The sequence below is a fragment of the Pempheris klunzingeri genome, chromosome 21, assembly GCF_042242105.1.
Source record: "Pempheris klunzingeri isolate RE-2024b chromosome 21, fPemKlu1.hap1, whole genome shotgun sequence".
Taxonomy (NCBI): domain Eukaryota; kingdom Metazoa; phylum Chordata; class Actinopteri; order Acropomatiformes; family Pempheridae; genus Pempheris; species Pempheris klunzingeri.
The window spans coordinates 15869471-15887485 of record NC_092032.1 but is presented as its reverse complement, the minus strand read 5'-3'; the positions used below and the strand labels follow the sequence as shown (position 1 = coordinate 15887485).

At 40.7% G+C, this 18015-nt stretch overlaps 1 protein-coding gene across 1 annotated transcript in view; it reads right to left on the bottom strand.

Moving 5' to 3' along the window:
- Window positions 1-1726: 1726 nt before the first annotated feature.
- tmx3b (thioredoxin related transmembrane protein 3b) overlaps window positions 1727-18015 on the bottom strand; it is a 30493-nt gene continuing 14204 nt past the window's right edge. Inside the window, exons 13-16 of the mRNA XM_070852676.1 lie at window positions 13015-13071; window positions 9609-9738; window positions 7939-8007; window positions 1727-3509 (exon numbers count right to left, since the gene is read on the bottom strand). Coding sequence (XP_070708777.1) covers window positions 3240-3509; window positions 7939-8007; window positions 9609-9738; window positions 13015-13071 — 526 coding nt within the window. The 3' untranslated portion in view covers window positions 1727-3239. The remainder of the gene's footprint in view (window positions 3510-7938; window positions 8008-9608; window positions 9739-13014; window positions 13072-18015) is intronic.

Here is an 18015-nt window from a genome sequence, read left to right as displayed (position 1 = left end):
ACACAAGCACGATGAAATGTGCAACGATGAAAGAATAATCCTGTAGCCATCTTCTTATTTAGCTACTATTTAAGGGTTGCAGAATGGGAAATAACTTTACATAATGATAAACATAAACTGCTCAAAACATTCATTTGCATTTGAAAATATCATCCTAAGTCCAGGCCCACTTTGTAGCTCAGTATTGGACAATTTAGTTGCCATGGAGTTGGTTCAGATCTGTGAGATGCATTTGAAAGCTCAAGAAAAAGTCAGAAAGTGGAACTAGACTTAAGAATACTTTGTCATACTCCTTCCAAGGTCAAGAATGAACGTCATGCTCATACATTACTATGTGGTGAAGTTCCCTTGAGAGAAAGCCTGGTGTAGAGGCCTCCTTTGCTCATTCCAAACTTATAATTACTTTGCAGCGCTGTACTTTAAATATAATGCATGACTGTTTCAGATGAATATTGTAAAGCATATAATAATGCAGCGTAACCCTCTTAAGGAATAGTTTGACATTTTGCAAAGTACGCCTATTCGCTTTCTTGTCGGAAAGCGTTGGATGAGATAATTGACACCACTCTCACATCCGTCAAGGTAATATGAAACTAGAGCCACCAGCTGATTAGCTTAGCCTAGCATAAGGGCTGGAAGCAGGGAGACCCAAGCACCCCAATTATGGCCAAAGAGGTGAAACTGCCTAACATCACCTCTAAAGCTCACTATTTACACGTTATGTCTCATTTGTTTAACTCGTGCAAAAGTGTAAAAATGACATGGAGTGATGTGCCCAACTAAACCTTCTCTTCACTGTGAGGTTTCCAGATAACAAGCAAGTATTCTGAGGATGTTATTATTAGTAGAGGTGGTGGTAGGTAGGTTTTTTTTAACCATATTTTCCATTCATTCAGTTGTCGACTTTCTCAGCATATTTCTTAAAATGTCCAGCTATTGCTAAACCATCAGCTTCTTCCTTTAAGTGATGGGATACACGCTTACATTTTTATCTGCCAAACGTGGAACCATCCTGCTTATTTATCATGAGAGATTTTTATTCAGTATGCCTGTTTTGTCTGTGCTCTTTGACTGGTTTGAAGTGAATGGGGCTGTACTGGAACAAAGGTGATGTCAGGTATTTCCATGCAACAATCAGAAGGGCCATCCGCACCAACACGGATAACTATGGCAATTACTATAAATATATCGTTTTCAAAAAATTGCTCTAATTCAAGTGGAAGTGCGTCTGAAAAACTATAACGACAACGGCAAGCATTGTTGGTGAGATCATTTTCAGAGCTATTTAGTGAACAATAGAAACACTAACAGACAATCAAAACCATTCAGATTTACAGGACGTGATGTCCATACTGATGTTCTCTTTTGACGATCACCAGGACACCATCAAATTAATGTGGACTCTCAGGAAAGAATGAATAAAATTTGTCCTCAAAAGATGTCAACTCTCGCAATAGAGTGTTGGATTCTTCAAACCACTGTCTTTGAAGGACATCGTGAACCCATATGGCCCTTTCAAACAACCCCATTCAGAAACTACCGCTCTGGTTTTCTTTCTCTGAGCAACGTACAGCAGTAACAGTTCATCAATATCCATTTTCCTAAGCTGCCGACACAGCTGGAGCTCACAGCTCCTGCTCGGCACTGGTTAACAGATTATTGTTCCTCAGAGTGGATGTTAACATAGTTATAGCTATTGTAGTTGGTGTGGACAACCCTTAATCCTTGGTTTTTTTTCTTTTTACAGCTTTTAAAATAATTTTACCATTATTTTTACCTTCATTTGTCACAAATATTTCCTTTTATTGGTGCTAAAGAAAGTGAAACATGGTCTTGGGTGCTTAAAAATGCTCCACTGTTAGACATCACTGGACCGCAAATCCAACAAGGGTCACTGTGCTGTGCATTTTTCATTAAAATGGTATTACACTGGGTGCAGCAGATTTTAGGAACACTTGCTCTTGTCATGAAATCGGCAGGCCACCTGAATCCAAGAGGAAGCCATAACCCCTACATGATTTCACTTTAGTCACAAAGGTATGAAAATAGGATAGAGATGGATTTCTGTGCCTCGAGAAAACTGACAACAGTGGGTTATAATAAAAAAAAAAGGGATGAGAGTAAGTAGTAGGAAGATGCTCCTAATATTTTGTACGCTCAGTGTACCTCTCAGTGCATCGGGATGTAAACTTCAACCTGCCGACTGAATTCAATATAGAAACCAGTGATGGAGGACAGATTGAAATATGGAAACAGGCAGAGCCGGTCTATCTGAGGAATATGACTTGTTAAAAGCCGCAGGAACTACTGATGCATGTTATGGTGTCTGCTGTACAGGTACAAGCCATCTATACTAGGATTTTTTAGCAGGTTGGTCATGTTGGCTCGAAACGAGTTAAATATAAAAAAAAAATGCATTCGCCATATTCCAGCATCGGTCAGACTGATACCAATTACCATTCCAGCTTTTTTCATCAACTCTCTTCGTAAATGGATACTAACAGGTGGCTGGAATGAGAAACGAGCTGAAATGCTCGGCACTTTGCATCCCTAGAAGAAGAAGAAATATTTTTAGGCAACAACATACAATAGAAAAAGCACAATTCATTTATGGCAGATTTTCCTTCTTGGGCACTTCCTTTGCTTTCTATTCTCATCAGTCACTATACACAACAAGCCTACACTTTGGGTCGGCAGGCGAGGGAGCCAAAATGTCTGTGTGTTTTTGTTGTATTTAGTTTGAAGGCAAGATTTACCTACGAGCTACTATATCTAATATTATTAATATTATTGTAAGATATCACAATAAACTGGAAAAAGAAAAAAATAGAAGAAATTGGGGTGTGACAAAAAAAAAAAAGAAGATACAATAGGGGCATTTAAGTGTTTACAAAACAACAACCTAACAATGTTGGAGAATGGGTCACACATCACGTGGGGTAAACCACTGATTGGTCGAATAATAATAAATAAGTGGTGTGTTTGGTTGACAGCCATCCCTGTTTATACTCCATCATTAAAAAGGCTGTTGGTTTTAAACATGATTCAGTGGCTTCACTGAGCAGTAGACCTACACACTGAGACAAAGAACTCAAAGATGGGAACAGTCTGTGCTAGAGGGGCTTTGAGGGGAAGTGATATGAAAGACAAAGCAGAACAGTAATATATTGATATGTCTTTGAGTTTCATGTCACTATTTGACTGGGCCTATCATCCACTATCCGACGGGAGCCCCTGTGTTAATCGGTTTTCTTCTGCTCGGGATTCTTCTCCTCAGCATCATCTTCCTCATTCTCCCCCTCCTCTGGGCCCTCCAGCTCAGCGGCGTGTTGCCTCTCCTCCTCCTCTTCCTCCTCTTCGTCAGTCAGGCCCTCCCTCTTGAGCGCATCGATGTCATCCGAACCGTCATCCGACTCAGCTGTGCAGATGCCATAGCACATCAGGCTAATTACACCCAGCGGTAGGCCGAAGAGGAAGCAGCCCAGCAGTGGAGAGCTGCGAAACACCGACTGATGTAGGAAAGGAGACAACAGAAGATGAAAGGAAGACAAAAAAGGGGAGTGTAAGGGGAAGCAGGAGTAACGTTTGAAAGAGATGCGAAGAGAGAACAATATATGAAATTTCTTTCACAACTAAGTATTTTGCAGAAAAACTGTGAGCTTGTTTAATCTAACGACTATAAGAACTCTTAAAGCGAAGGCCGGATTCACTGAGTGCTAATTTGTTTGTGCTAATTTGATTAATTACAAATTTGCTTGGTAGTGAGCGCCGCTAAAGTGTGAACACTGCAGTTATAAGGATCTGAACACAGTTTGTATTTAAGTAGTAACTTAACATGGCTGAAGTTGTGCTCTGCTGCACCCATGACCACACCCACCAGTGATGTCACAGTGTACTGACGCACTTTGGGGTACGATTCTGCATCACTGCATCTTCGGCTAGTATTAGGTTACTGTTCAAACTCTGCCTTGTACATCCTCCCAACATTAATATCTAGTGTTAATACTTTTAGTATTTAATTAAGACTATGCTTGGTGGTACATGTACTTTTTCCCCAAATAGGTTTGTATTTATCTAAATTACCAAAAGCCAAATCTGGTTACAGACGTTTAAATCGCCATCGTCATCACATCTTTGCATTTTTTAGCATTTTAAGTGTCTGGTGTCTGCCCCATTGATGGCTGTTTGACATGGTTTGAGAAACAACTGACAGGATTAAGACTTGGGAAGCCATTTTCCAACGTGGCTAACTAACTACTTAGATACATCCATGAAAAACAGCGTCGGACAAATGGCCACAAAAATGGGGACAAGCATAGATCAGGTTGTTATACAGTGAATTTTAAGAAGTACAGGTAACGTGCAATACCCACACACTTTGAAGAGTGGGGCTGGGTGATTATTCCACTGCAATGCTAAGAAGAAAATCATTTCTTCTTATTAAAAGTAGCACCAGCGATTGTCCGGACAACAGCATATCGACCAACTGGTCGACCAACCGACCAGAAGACATCAGCCCTACTAATAATGCATCACTTTCTGTTTCTCCCAATGCTTCTTCAATATAATATAATATAGCTCAGACATGGAGTTACATCTCTCTAAAACAAGCCAGTGTTTACAATAGTAGAGCCTCCCAGCAATTAGGTAGTCATTTCAAAATCCTATTTAGAGGGCAGATCCGAAAATATTTGTAGGGAAAATCTCAGACAAGCTTTTAGGATTTTAGCGGTGAAACTGCATGTTTATTCATTCATTTATTCATTCATTTGCATTACTCCATTTAGCTTTGCGAGTGTGTTCAGAAGGCAGGTCACAGATCATTTCAAGAAACTCGAGCAGCGTTTAAAATCTTACTATTAATTAGATTTCTGTCATGTAATTTTAAGATGTCTGTGTTATGTTATACTGTTTGTATTCTATCTTGTCTTGTCTGTCTGGTTTGTTTTTGTTTCAGTTTACACTCGTGGCGATATTGAAGAGTTGTATCCTTTTATCTAAGATCCTTTGGGTCTCTTGTACATGTACTTTGTTCAGTTTGAACTTAAATAAATAAATAAATCTCAAACTTCAAACACAAGCAAAAGTCCACCTTTGTACACTAGTCTGCCTGAAGATATTTTCTGCAGACACACACACAGTTCCACTACCTAACCACAACTCAAACACATGCTGTACCTCCATGTGTGCAAAAGTTGCATGGACACATCCTGTGATGCTTTTTTGAGAGTGAATAACATTTTTTCTCACAATTCCTCAGCAAGTTAAACTTTTCTCCACTTTTTTTTTTACTACCTGTAGATTGTAGATTCAATGTAAATGGATGACAAACCCTTAAAGGCTCCAAAGGGTCAGTGCATTTCTTTTATTTGTTTTTGTAAATGGAAGTATTGATGTATTGATTGATTGATTGATGTAAATACATGTCTGGTAGTTGATCTCCTCCCTGGTCCTGAGCGTGCATATATAAAAGTGAACATTATATGTGACGTGCACTGCTCCACTCCTGGGAAACAACATCCCTCCTCTCATGCAACCACAACAACACCAGAGTCACTGAAGGACAACTTTGCAAGCTCCTCTTTAAACAGTCTCAGTGACAAATTAGTCATTTGGCCTTAATATAGCAGGATACGTCAGAAACGGTGTACCTAGAAGGGAGCATTCTGTCACAACTTCTGTCAGCTACTGAGCTGAGAGGAGAGCTATTCACTCCCCCCCAAAGTCATTGCCACTGCAAGAGGGATGGTAATTGCCATTGCTGTGTGATGGTAGATGAGGTAGAGATGGGTATGCTATGCTAACACAGCTGGCTATGAGTCATTGTGGCTAATGCGGATGCCTCCTCATGCTCCTGTCAGACATGCATTTAGATAGGTCCTCCTGGGGCAAGGTGATGGCTGCTGCCTGTCTGCTTTGTATCATATGTCACGTCACTGTGAGCAAGACCAGCCACGGTGATGCTTGCAGCGCTCTGAAACTTAAAGAAGCAAGGAGAGAATAATAGTGTTTCCTTTCTCCCACAGGTGTGAGACAAACCCTGCAGATTTGAATTCTTACCTTTGTGATAATTGCTAGTTGTTGAGAAACGGGTAAAGCCCTGCACATAATGCTCTTACACAGCCCAGAGTCCTATAATATTCATGCTGTGTTGAAAGCTTTGCCCATTTCTGACAGGTCTTGTTCTTCCACTTATTCCATTCAAAAAGTGTCAAATCTGGCCTGACAGACATTAAAGTTAAATCTGTTTCTGCAAGCCTTTTTTTGTACCTCAAGGTTAAGTTTCATAGGTCACTACACCTTCTAATTAAACATTACTCAGAATAAAATCTATAATTTTGCTTTAAGGACGTTCTAAAAGGGCTTTGTTAAGCTTTACCCGTGTTTATAGCACAACTGTGCCAACTAAGAAGCATTACAACACATCTGTATTTACATTCCTATCACACCCTTAGTAAAAATAAACACCAGTTGTCCCAAAAGAACCAGCTACTTAGAGTAGAAGTGGGAGGAGAAGCAAGTTCAGTCTCCTGACCGTCTTTCTCCGCCCTAATCACTCTACCTCCTCCCGCTCTGTAGCTGCTTTCTCTTTCCCCATACTGTGTTTACTGCCTGCATTGCATATTCTCAGTTGTACGCCCAGTGTTGTCTCAGTGTTGTTTTTCTCCCACAGGGAAAGATTTGATGCACTTGTTTTACAATGTTACTGAACTTGGTGCGGGTTGCATATATATACCGTGTTTACCCTAAATTGGCAAACACAGGCAAGGTGAGGCATGCTGTGAGGCATAGCAACAAGTGCACTTCTATCATATTAATGAGCAACTTAACTGCAGAGGTAAAGACAAGGGCTGAAACTGGGGCATGCTCTTACAGTTGTGCAACAGGTCACTCAAAATAGGACAAAATAACAATATTAGCCTGAAGCTATTATAAAATGGACCTTAAAGCTGCAATAATCCATATTTTTATACACAAATGGATCAAATGTGCAATGTACTAGGTGTCGCACAGAAACACATTATTACCAAAGTCTGCACTTCCCCTTTGGTCTACGGAGCGTTCCAGCATCTTCCAGCTCATTGTATTGATTTACTGGTCGGGATTTTACTGTTTTTGTTCTCTATCACTGCTCTTGTTAACACTGAGATCAGACGGCAGCAGCAGGAAAAAAAAAAAACAGCTGCGGTTTCCAGCATCCTCCAGAGAATTTAAACAAAGTCACAGAAATATATATTCATTCACTCATCACAACAAAAAAATCTGCTTTTCAGAGTGGTCCGAGTTTGTCAGTTGTGCTTTTCAATTATTAAAATGATGCCACTGTCATAGTTGAGGAAAGAATCACAAAAAGATTTTAACCCCAGGGGGTCATATTTACACTGTCATTTATAAATGATACGATCTGTAAATTTAAGAAATGGAACGACAGACCAGAAACACAACTCCATTTTCATGCTAATGTTGCTACTGTATGCTAACAAGTTTGCCATATAAATGTATTTATTTGGGTAGTAATGTGTTTTCAGCTTGCTGTGCTGCTCCAAAATGGCCCTAAAAAAGGTTAGGTTAATTAATGCAGGTTTCATTAAAGCTACAGTACCATGTCTACTTCTAAAAATACCCTCATAAACTAAATGTGTGGGGTTTATTTGACATCCATGAAAAAACAACTGAATTTTGGTAAAAAATTTTCTTACTTTTTAATTAAAGTTGGATGGTGATATCCAGTAGACACTCGTTATCTATTGTGATATAGTTTAAGTTTAAACTGGTGTTGTGCTTTTTGTAAAAAAGTTCTAATTCCTGCTAGAAGAATATATGTGATACTAATGAGATAATACTTTTTGAGCATTTGGAACTTCGCCAACATTATGCTTGGAAACACTCTCCAACTGACTACACGTGGCAGCCTAGAACGAACTCTCACCAACTTACCATAATGGTAGATCTGGCATCAAAGGCCACGCGTTTGATCCTCTGAATGATGCCATCACCTCCATATGCCTGCAGGGAGACAGATCGTTTCATGGAGACAGGAGCTACTGCATCTAGTTCATCCCAATTTTATAGTCCCTTTTTATGCAGGGTTTCATCCATTCTTCTGTTTGACATGTACAATGTGATGTAATTCCTCAGAGACCATCCCTAATTAACAAAACAATCACTGATGTATAAATAAAAAAATTCAAGGAGTACTCACAGAATGATCAAAGTTACATATAGTCAGTCATATGCTGAGTACACTCCAGACATCTAAAACAGTTTCATTATTCGCTTTTCTGCACAAAATTATCTGATGTGTCCGACTCTAGTTTTGTTCACTGTCCAGCAGTTCCACTCTGTCTGAGCTCAATTTGTGGAAACAGCACCTGGGCAGCCAGTGAGTAATCTGTCCCAAAGCTAATTCGTCAGGAAGGCCAATTAGTGAGCTATGACTAAGCAGGACTTCTGTGAACAAGCTGAGAGTGTGCAATGATTTTTGTGAAAGCAGCTGCTGTGCCGACTTATGCCTATGCAGTGAGAGGACTGCAAAAGCAGTTTGAGAAGATTTTACAAACATTTTCGTGAATTGCATGGGGCAGAGGACTTTGAAACTGAAACTGGAATATGTACCTCTAGAGAAGAGAGTGGGGATATACTTAAAATGTATCTATGCTTTAAAAACCTGCTTGAGAGATGCCTCAGCCTGTCAACTGTGTCCTCCTCTGGCTGGTTCATGCTTCATGCAAGGCTAAACAAGCCGTCTGTGTACTTTAATGTTCATGCTTTTCATACTTCTTATGAAAAACGCTCAAAAATTCAAGAACTTTAGTCATGCGTGGGACAAAACTCAGCTCTCCACATTCCCCAAGAAAAAGGAAAATGACAAAAAGAAATTTGACAGTAACTTTTGATATATTTTGCGCCATATGCATTATTTTGAATTCAGTTTGACGCGTTTAATTCACATTATTCTATGTATTTCTACATGAAGCATAAACCAGCCTGGAGACACCTCATGGCAGACATTACCAGAAGACGAAAAGAAAAAAAAGTGATGTGAAGAGGCTGAAACTACTCAGGCTATGGCAGGAAATGGTCGGCAGAAACATGGAGGTTTCTGTTGCTGTTCATTTGGTGGGAGGTGGTTTGTTTTGCCAAGCAAAAAATAGCCCAGACCTTTCTTGGAAAAAAGGAGAGGACCTCTGGCTGTTTGGCTTATGGTTTCATGCATCTGGTGACTTCAGTGTAGCGCGAGGAAAACGATGACATTTCTTTTCCAGATTAGTGTGCACACTACAATGCAACACAATAGAGCCATGTAGTAATTTCAGCCTTTGACTTAGGAGGCAGAATTATTGTAGATAATCTTTTCAGAAAGGACAGCAGTATGAAATCTAAACATGCAAAAGGAGATTGCAAAAATTCCTCATCTGGTGAAAATATTTTCCGGGGAGGACTTAAAATTCAAGGCAACGTGCTTGATTAATGAAGACTACTGGTGTGATTACAATGGTACAACACAAAGCGAAGGGGGGTGATGGGAAGGGGGCTAGACTGAGCTGAATGCTTAAACAGGAAGCAGGAGAGAGAGAGAGGGAGGGAGGGAAGAGAGAGATTTGGACCTGTGCAGAACCGTTCAAAACACCGTTGATGAATTGGACCAGCTGCTCCATGGTCTCAATCGGCTCACTGGGCAGGAAGTACTGCTCGTTGGATGTGTTGAGGATGATAACGGAGGGCACTGTCACCTCGCTGAGAAAAACAAGAAACAGCTTTTAATCTTCTTAACCTCGGCACCTTGGACTGCCATTATCAAAGTGCATCATTAGATGAGAACAAATTGTGGTTTCGTAAAGAACAAATTGTAACACAGAGGATACAATTGTGAGATAAACAAACCCTTTGTACTCGGAGCAACCTAACTATTCCCTGTGGGAATTCTTTCAAAGGGAGGAAATTTTTCGTCTGAGGAAAAAGGCGATGCAGCCTGGCCTGTTGCAGAGTTCCATTTCTTCTATCTTTTATGCAAACAGTGTGCAACTCGGAGGCTTTATGGGTCTATGCCGGTCACAGCTAAAGAGACCTTTACAAATTACAGCTGACAAGTGAATCGCAGGGAGTTCAGGAGGAAGCAACCGTGCATCCATGCTGAGACATATATAAAACATATACAAAAGAAGCCCAGCAGTGCAGTGATATTGCTTCATTTCACCAGAAAACACAGCAACAGACACATGTATGCTGTACGCTCTCCTGCCCACTTACTTCAACACATCAGCAGAGGAATTAGAAAGCTCGGTGAGATAACGACAAGGTCATATAAACGAGCACATTTTGCACTTCTTCACCAACACCAAAACCTGGCTTAGATAAGGCATCCTAGTGCTTACATTCACACACACACACACAGGCACAGAAACAGTCCATCACACCGCTGCCGCCTGACATCCCCGTGGTGTTACTCAACCTGGCAACAAATTTCACACACACGTATCCATCACTGTCCCAATCCACCACCCAGCTGAGATCAGGAGCACAAACACACACGACCGTGCAGTGGAGTCATCTACGCCTCGCTACTCTGTCCAGCTGAGTTCTGCAATCACATGTATACACACACACACACACACACACATACACATTATGACTGCATATTCCATCTGACATCCAGCCTACTCCAACAGATGGCACCCATTTAAAATAAATATGGATTAGCCTATTCACCTCTGTGAGTGGAGACTACTGGGGTTTGCCGCCCATAATGAAGGGTCATATATTGTACACTATAGAATTAGAGCTGGCAGAAAGCACACATTTAGGTCCTTCCCCTTCTGATGCCAAAACAGCTGCCATATAATTAGGGCTAATTATTCATTTTAAAAACATACAGGAACTTTATCCATGACTATTAAAAGGAGCAGTTTGACATTTTTCTAAACACACAACCTTTCTGTCTTGCCTATTGTTAGATGTGAAAATCATTAACGCTCACATTTCTGTGCTGTAAGTATGTAGCTCGAACGAGGAAGTCACAGTTACACGGTGAAACAATGTATTAGCGAGCATGCTGTGCTGAGCTGCTCTAAGCTAACTGTGGCTTTAGCTATGTACTCAACACAAATACATGAGTGGGATCGATGTTCTCATCCAAGTCTCATCAACCAAACAAAATGTTGGAACCATTTAAAAAAAAAAAAACACACACACAAACAGATACAACATGATTAAAACACAATCTGAAAATCCTGGTGAAAACTGGATTTTAAAAATAGCACGCATTGCAAACAATTTGTAGTTAATCCATTTGGGTTTTTGTTTTTGTTTTTTTTTTACTTACCTAACGGGACTCTAGCTCATTATCAGTAGTTCATTATTTCTTACTTCTTTTTCCACAACTTTTCTTCTCATTTTCTGTTACCAGAGGCATTTTCTGAGCTTTAATTATTGCAAGAGGACTTAACTAAACAACTGCAAACTGTGATAATGATTACATTTTGAATGCATGCAAGGTATTTTGCAATAAAAACTAAAAAAAAAAGCTGAAAAATAATAGAATCAACAAAAGAAAGTTAACTGCAATCAACTTCATTTGTGTGTGAGCTGAGACTTGCCATTATCACTTCTCAGCTGTGGCAATGTTATTCATGCTATATTGAATACCATTTCCACAATAAATGTATTAGAGCTGCTGGTTTGTGTGGTAATCATGATCCTTCTAGTCGTTCACCTTCTATGACTCCAAGTCTTCCCTTCACAAACAGACTTTTCAGTCACCTCACATCTCTTGAAGTTTTTCACAGCCCACGATGCATTCCATATAAGGGGTTAGCGATAATCCTACGTTTAAACAGAGGCAGAGACGGCCTCAGGCTTAGAGGGTGCTCGTGTTGTATGTGTGTGCGTGCGTGTGTGTGTGTGTGTGTGTGTATTTGTCGGTGTGTCTATGTGCCACTGGTGAAAGCAGGGGCAGCCTTACGCCAGACAGACCGCTGCCAGAACACAGTAATCGCTGTGATGACAGAAAGAGGGATAAAAAGCCATCAGATTTATTTCCATGGCTCTCCTAAGGGAGAGAATTAGTGGACATTGACAGGCCAGGATTTCATTCCTCAAAGGAGGGCAATTAATCCTGTGCTACAGCAGCCAAACTCAGTCCTGTTAAACCCAGCAAAATACATATTGTATGTACTCATACAAAATTAGGAAGGCTAATCACCTCTTTTATCCTTAAATATAAACACCGCCTGTCTATTTTCAGTCTAGCACTGCGAGTCTGCTGGTTGAACATAGTCATGTTTTCAAAACGGCTTCTACTGTACTTGCTGATACACTTTGAATTACACAGGACTTAGGAGACCATGTCTGCTATAATCTCCTTCATACAAACAATAACATGCTCAAATTAAAATAACATCCTGCAGCGGTCTATTACACTTGTAGATTCTCACATGAGCACATACGTTATACAAAGACGTATAATTAGATACTGTATGTTGGTAGACACAAAACAGACATGCCAACTGCTGCAGCCCTGCTGGCCTGTAACGCTGGTGGGGTTGTCTAATTAAAAGTGGGGGATGTCAGTTGCGGGGCCTCTTCGAGCAAGACACACCAGTAGCCAGCCTCAGTCTGAGCGCACAGTTGCTATAGCAGGGCTTTCTGCATCATTAGCGCTGCTCTTTGACAAGCTATTAAAACACATGACCGCAATAGATTTAATCCATGCACAGCCTTAATCATAAATTCCTCGTATATTCCTCTTACTATCCTCACGCAAGCAGATTTGCAGGGGCTTCTGCATCCTCGTGTGCGTGACAGTGGGGGGTTAAAACTGCCAAGAGCACTAAAAAAAGAAATGTCAGTCTGTCTGTGTAATTGACTTCTCCACAAGAGAGCATCATTAATGGCAAAGGCTGGCGTTACAAGTCAGTCCGAACCTGGTTAAGTAGCTGACAGAAGGTAATATGAGGTAGAGAAAGAGGAGGTTGACATGAGGAGAGAGAGGTAGGCCGGATGTGAGATACTCACCCCATAATGAGGCTGTTAATGTAGTCATTCCCGTCCATGTGGCCAAACTGGAAGTCTCTGTGGGCGCAAGACAAGTCAGTGGCATGAGAAAACAAAACGGTGCATCAAAAACAACACACAACACAATAAAATGAGCACTTCTTCCTGTCTCAGCGGACTGCATAAAACTGGGACGCCAACTTCGTCCTGCACAATGGCACACAAATATGAAACCGCATTAAATGGAGTCCCATGTTCTCGCCATGGAAACCTGGGATTACTTTTGTCACTGCAGGGAAAAAAAAAAAAAAAGTATCCCCAAAGGCCCGTCCTATGACGTCTCCCGTTTCTCCCCATCTTTCCCCACCACAGACTCAGGTGATTTATCTAAACGATAAGGCAGGAGGAGGAATTCAATTTGTATCTCATTGTACTGCACCATGTCTGAGCGGAGCGTATTGTGGATAGACCAGGGAGGAGGGTTGCACAAGTCCAGGGAAGCCAGTGACTTCCACTGAATGACTGATTATGGAAGCCTCTACATATATATTATATTCATATTGAAGCATAGCTACATCTAGCACGTTTTTCCCCTGGGTGCTACACAATACTGCCTGCGCTCATATCAATGACATGATTATGAAGAGACTGAAATGTATAATAAATCCAGTGGATGTAATATAAAATCTGTTTAGTGATAACCTTGCTGACAATAGTGGGATGGACTGGGAATAAAGCTCATCAAAAGTTCGTCGGTTTGTAACTTTTGCTCCGACATAGAGTCTGTACATGTCTAAGACTGATGGGTGTGGGGGTGGGGGTGTATCGAGATGGAGGAACCTAAAATGTGAAGTTGAAATTAAATCTCTCTCTCTCTCTCTCTGCTCAATAACTTAAATATTTACAAGTCTGTTTCCCGCGTGTGTCCATCTTCCCACTCCCACTGACACTTCTTGGCCCGACGGCTGAGCACAGCGGCCAAGAGGGGTGAGAAACTAACTGAGAAACTTGAGTATGTCAGAAGAGGCATGGTGCAAACTGAGGGAAAGAATGGACAATGTCTTTTTTTTCTGATAAGTACTTTCAGACTTTCCATTAGAGTCTGTGTTTTGGGCTAATTACTTGATTGTTCCCTCTTGGAATGTGTGAGCATCTTAATTATTCATTTAACTCACATTTCTATAATTGAAGGTAGATATTTATTGACGTTATCGGTCAAGTCACGTGATTCTCATGAAGAGTGTTTTCTTTCTTTCTGAACAAGGAGGTGGTTAATAACAGGCCCTCATCACCAGCAGGCTAGAAGCTCTCAGAGATCGACTTTAAATTCAAGCTGTTAGGTAATTAAACAACAAAAACTATAATATGGAACTATAATTAATACTAAGGTATGGGAAGAAATCACCCACATATGCACTGTGAACAAGATTTAAATCAGCACTTGCAATATTAAATGTTACCAAACCTGAAGCAACTCTCTATAATATTAAGCATTTTTTTAATTATTCAGATGTCAGTTCAGAAGGTTTTGTTGAACACTATAAGGGTTGAGTCGGTCCTTTGACGGTCCAGTCTGAACCTGGTGTCTGGAGCTTAGAGCTTAGAGTTTGATTTCATGCACACCAACTGAGCCAGCATTTGTCATTATGAGACTTTCTGGCAAATTAGGAGGTAGCCTTCATCAGTAACCTGTGCCGACGGCGCTAAATTCAACTTGTATTGCATTAATAATTAGCAATATGACGGTATTATTACCATAATGTTATGTTTGTTATGCAATTGTCTGAGTAGAGTTACTGATCTTTGGTTTCAACGTCTGTTGTGTGTTCACAGCGTTCACAAGTGTGATGAACAATGACGGAGTTCACTGGATAAAACCCGAAAGCCAACAAAAAAGCAGAAAAACTGGAGAGAAAGAGAGAGAGAGAGAGACAGAGACAGAAACAGAGAGAGAGACAGAGCTCCATAAAAGGTTTTATGTGATCAGACCGGTCTCAGGGCGCTATGCACAGAAAACAGATGCTCACATTAGCCCTGTTGCATTAGCCTCCCAGGCTAAAAACGATCAGCTGGGCAGATGAGACACCTGCTAACTTTCCCTTCTTCAGACTCTTGCTGAATGCGTCCTGTGGGCCTCCTAATTCTCTCTAAAGATCAATATTTTCTCATCTGACACCATGTGGTAAAGCCTTAGGCTTAATATCAGACCACTATGAAATTTCTTTACATCAGCCCAAGTCAAAACACTATACCCATATTGGCTTGCATTGTTGTATGTCTTTTTGGATAGTGCCACTGGGGGTGCACCATATTTAACAGTTTTCAAATTGGTGGTGGCTTTTTTGTTTTTATACCTGCGTGATTTAATTCATTTTGGCAACTTGGCGCAGCACAACGAGCTGTAAATGTGAGGTTCACCTTATAAAGCTGATATGGCGAACGTGTCAAACAGTTTTACAGCATTGACGTTCACTTTCTTCACCCATCCAAGCATCTACATCTACACATTTAATCAAATGCAAGCATAACAAATATTGTTAGTGCAGCTTTAATGTGTTCTAAAAGGGTTCTGAAGAGGTAAACATCTAATCAGTCATCTAATCTGAAACCTAGAGAGTCCAGAAAGTCATGGGTCAAATGTTTTTCAGCTTGTGAAGAAGCTCTTTGTGCCAAGGTTTCCCGTCTCGTCTTGTTGCACCAACCTTCCATGTAGCAACTGGCACATAAAAGCCAAGACAATAATGACTGGTGCAGAATTTCAACCAAACACACACCCACTAACCGACACAATCAGACTTTCCCACAAGTGCAATTTGTGCGCATGTAGGCATGTGCTCCCCCCCCCCCGACACGCACACACACACACACAGACTCTCTGCCTCTCTGATCTGAGATTTGCATTCGTTGCTCTGTCAGAATGCTACATATGGTGGGTGAGCTGAATACCACGACATTTATTACTGCATCAAACAGCATCAGTTCATTCAAATGTCAGTCATCACCTATGATCTGTTGATGCTGCGCGCTGCCTCCGCCCACCACCAGGGGCGACTCTCAAGCCCGCGACTTGTAATTACAAGTACTGTTTAGGCGTGTCAGAACGCTGCAGGCAGCTCTGTTCTCAGCAGGGTTTTCACGCTCAAAAGGCAAAAAACGGAAAAAACAAAAACAAGACTGGGTATCAGTACCAGCTCTAGCTCTTTCTGGCTCTATGCAAAGTGTTGTTTGGGGGCACCTCTTTTTGTGAAAGTGTGGTGAGTAGATGCCAAACACTCTAAGGTGATCCAAGGGCGTGCATTAAACAATGAAATGCATCAATCTGGAGCCCCTTTAGAGGACAAGAGACAAGATCCATGAAAAAACTTCTTTTTTTCTTTTCTTTTTTCCAAATTCAGATCAAACGTCTCAGGCTGACTGCAGCAATTTAATCCTACAGAAAATAACAATGAAAACCAAGAAACTCCTGCAAACTCATTTCTGCATTAGAACACCTCCCAAATCTTAAGGCAGATGCTGCATTTTCCTGAAAATATTTAAATATTAGCAAGGAATCAAAGTTCAGGATAACATTGCAACTGATGTATACTAAACATATAAAAAGGTCCAATTCCCCTCAAAAAAGTATAAATAAAATAAAATCAGGCCATTAAAGACAGAATGAACATAAATAATGTAACTAGCAATGATATCCATATCAACAAATCACTCTATAAACTGCTAAATAATTTTGAGAATCTGTGTAGAAATGAATAGGATACAGATATGATTAGCATTTAATTAAAATGCTTAAACAAAACCAAAAACAAGTATTTCAATGAAGGAAAATAATAGAAGCTTCACCATTTTAAACAAAGGCCATTCAAGTTTACGATGTGCACTTAAATGCACCATGAAGTACCTCACTGACAGCTGATTCACAGAGAAATTATTCATGGAAACAGTGCAAACCGTGCAAATACATATTATCATAATTCATAATTCTAACATGTTGGGGGTGGATGGGCAGGTGGAGCTCCAGTTAAATTGTGTTTTGAGTCATCACAGCTGTTACTTGGTACACAGCCATTAGTGTTACTGTTCTTCACACTGATTCCACAAAATGTTGTACCATGAGTGAAGTTGTGCACACTGTTAGCACCATCCCTCCACTGTGAGATTTGGGGGTGTTTTTGTTTTTATCATGATGCCAAGCCAGTCGTGACCAATAACATCAAGTTGACTCCCGTTAAATCGTCTCTCAGCGTGAGATCTGAAGACTGCATGTCTCCAGCCGACTGTTTCTGAGGCTAAAGTGACTGACAAGTTGGGGCCTCCCTGGCGGCCTCCAGGGCCGTATGCAACCGCACAGTCCGTGTATAGCAAGAAACTTCCCTGCTGGGTAGTTCAGTGAATAGTAGTGTAAGTGACGATAAGGATCTGTGTAATTCAATCGCTCCTAATGGGAATACCTGGTGAGGGAGAAACACTTTGATCATGGCGGTTTCAGATACACCTCTTCATTCAAAAGAAGAAATCTATCTGATGAAGCAACATCAGGAACTTAAGCACAACAAAGTGATGAAAATGTGATTTTTTTCTTTTCTTTTTTTAAATTAATCCTTTTGAGGAAATCCTTTTGTCGTCCGCCGCCCTCCTGGGAGTGATCACAGATAAGGGTCAGCTACAGAACAGCGACCTTAGAGCTGATTTGAATTCATGCCACTTCAGCAGAGCACGTGTTTGTTTTAGCCTGGGTCCTCCAGCTGAAGGATGACCTACCTACTGTACTCACTAAATCATCCTGCTGCACACATACAAGAGCTGTGTGTGTGTGTGTGTGTGTGTGTGTGTTTTAAACATTTGGGTGTCTGTGGTCATCATTTGTTTCCCACCATCCTTCGTTCCAACCTTTACTGTCCACTAACAGCAAAAATAACAATACTACTGTTGCGAAGTTATACATTTTGAGTGCATTCCTTGCTAAATTGGTTCTTCTCCAGTAAGAGAACAGGTCGAACAAGGCAGTACGTAACATAAACATCC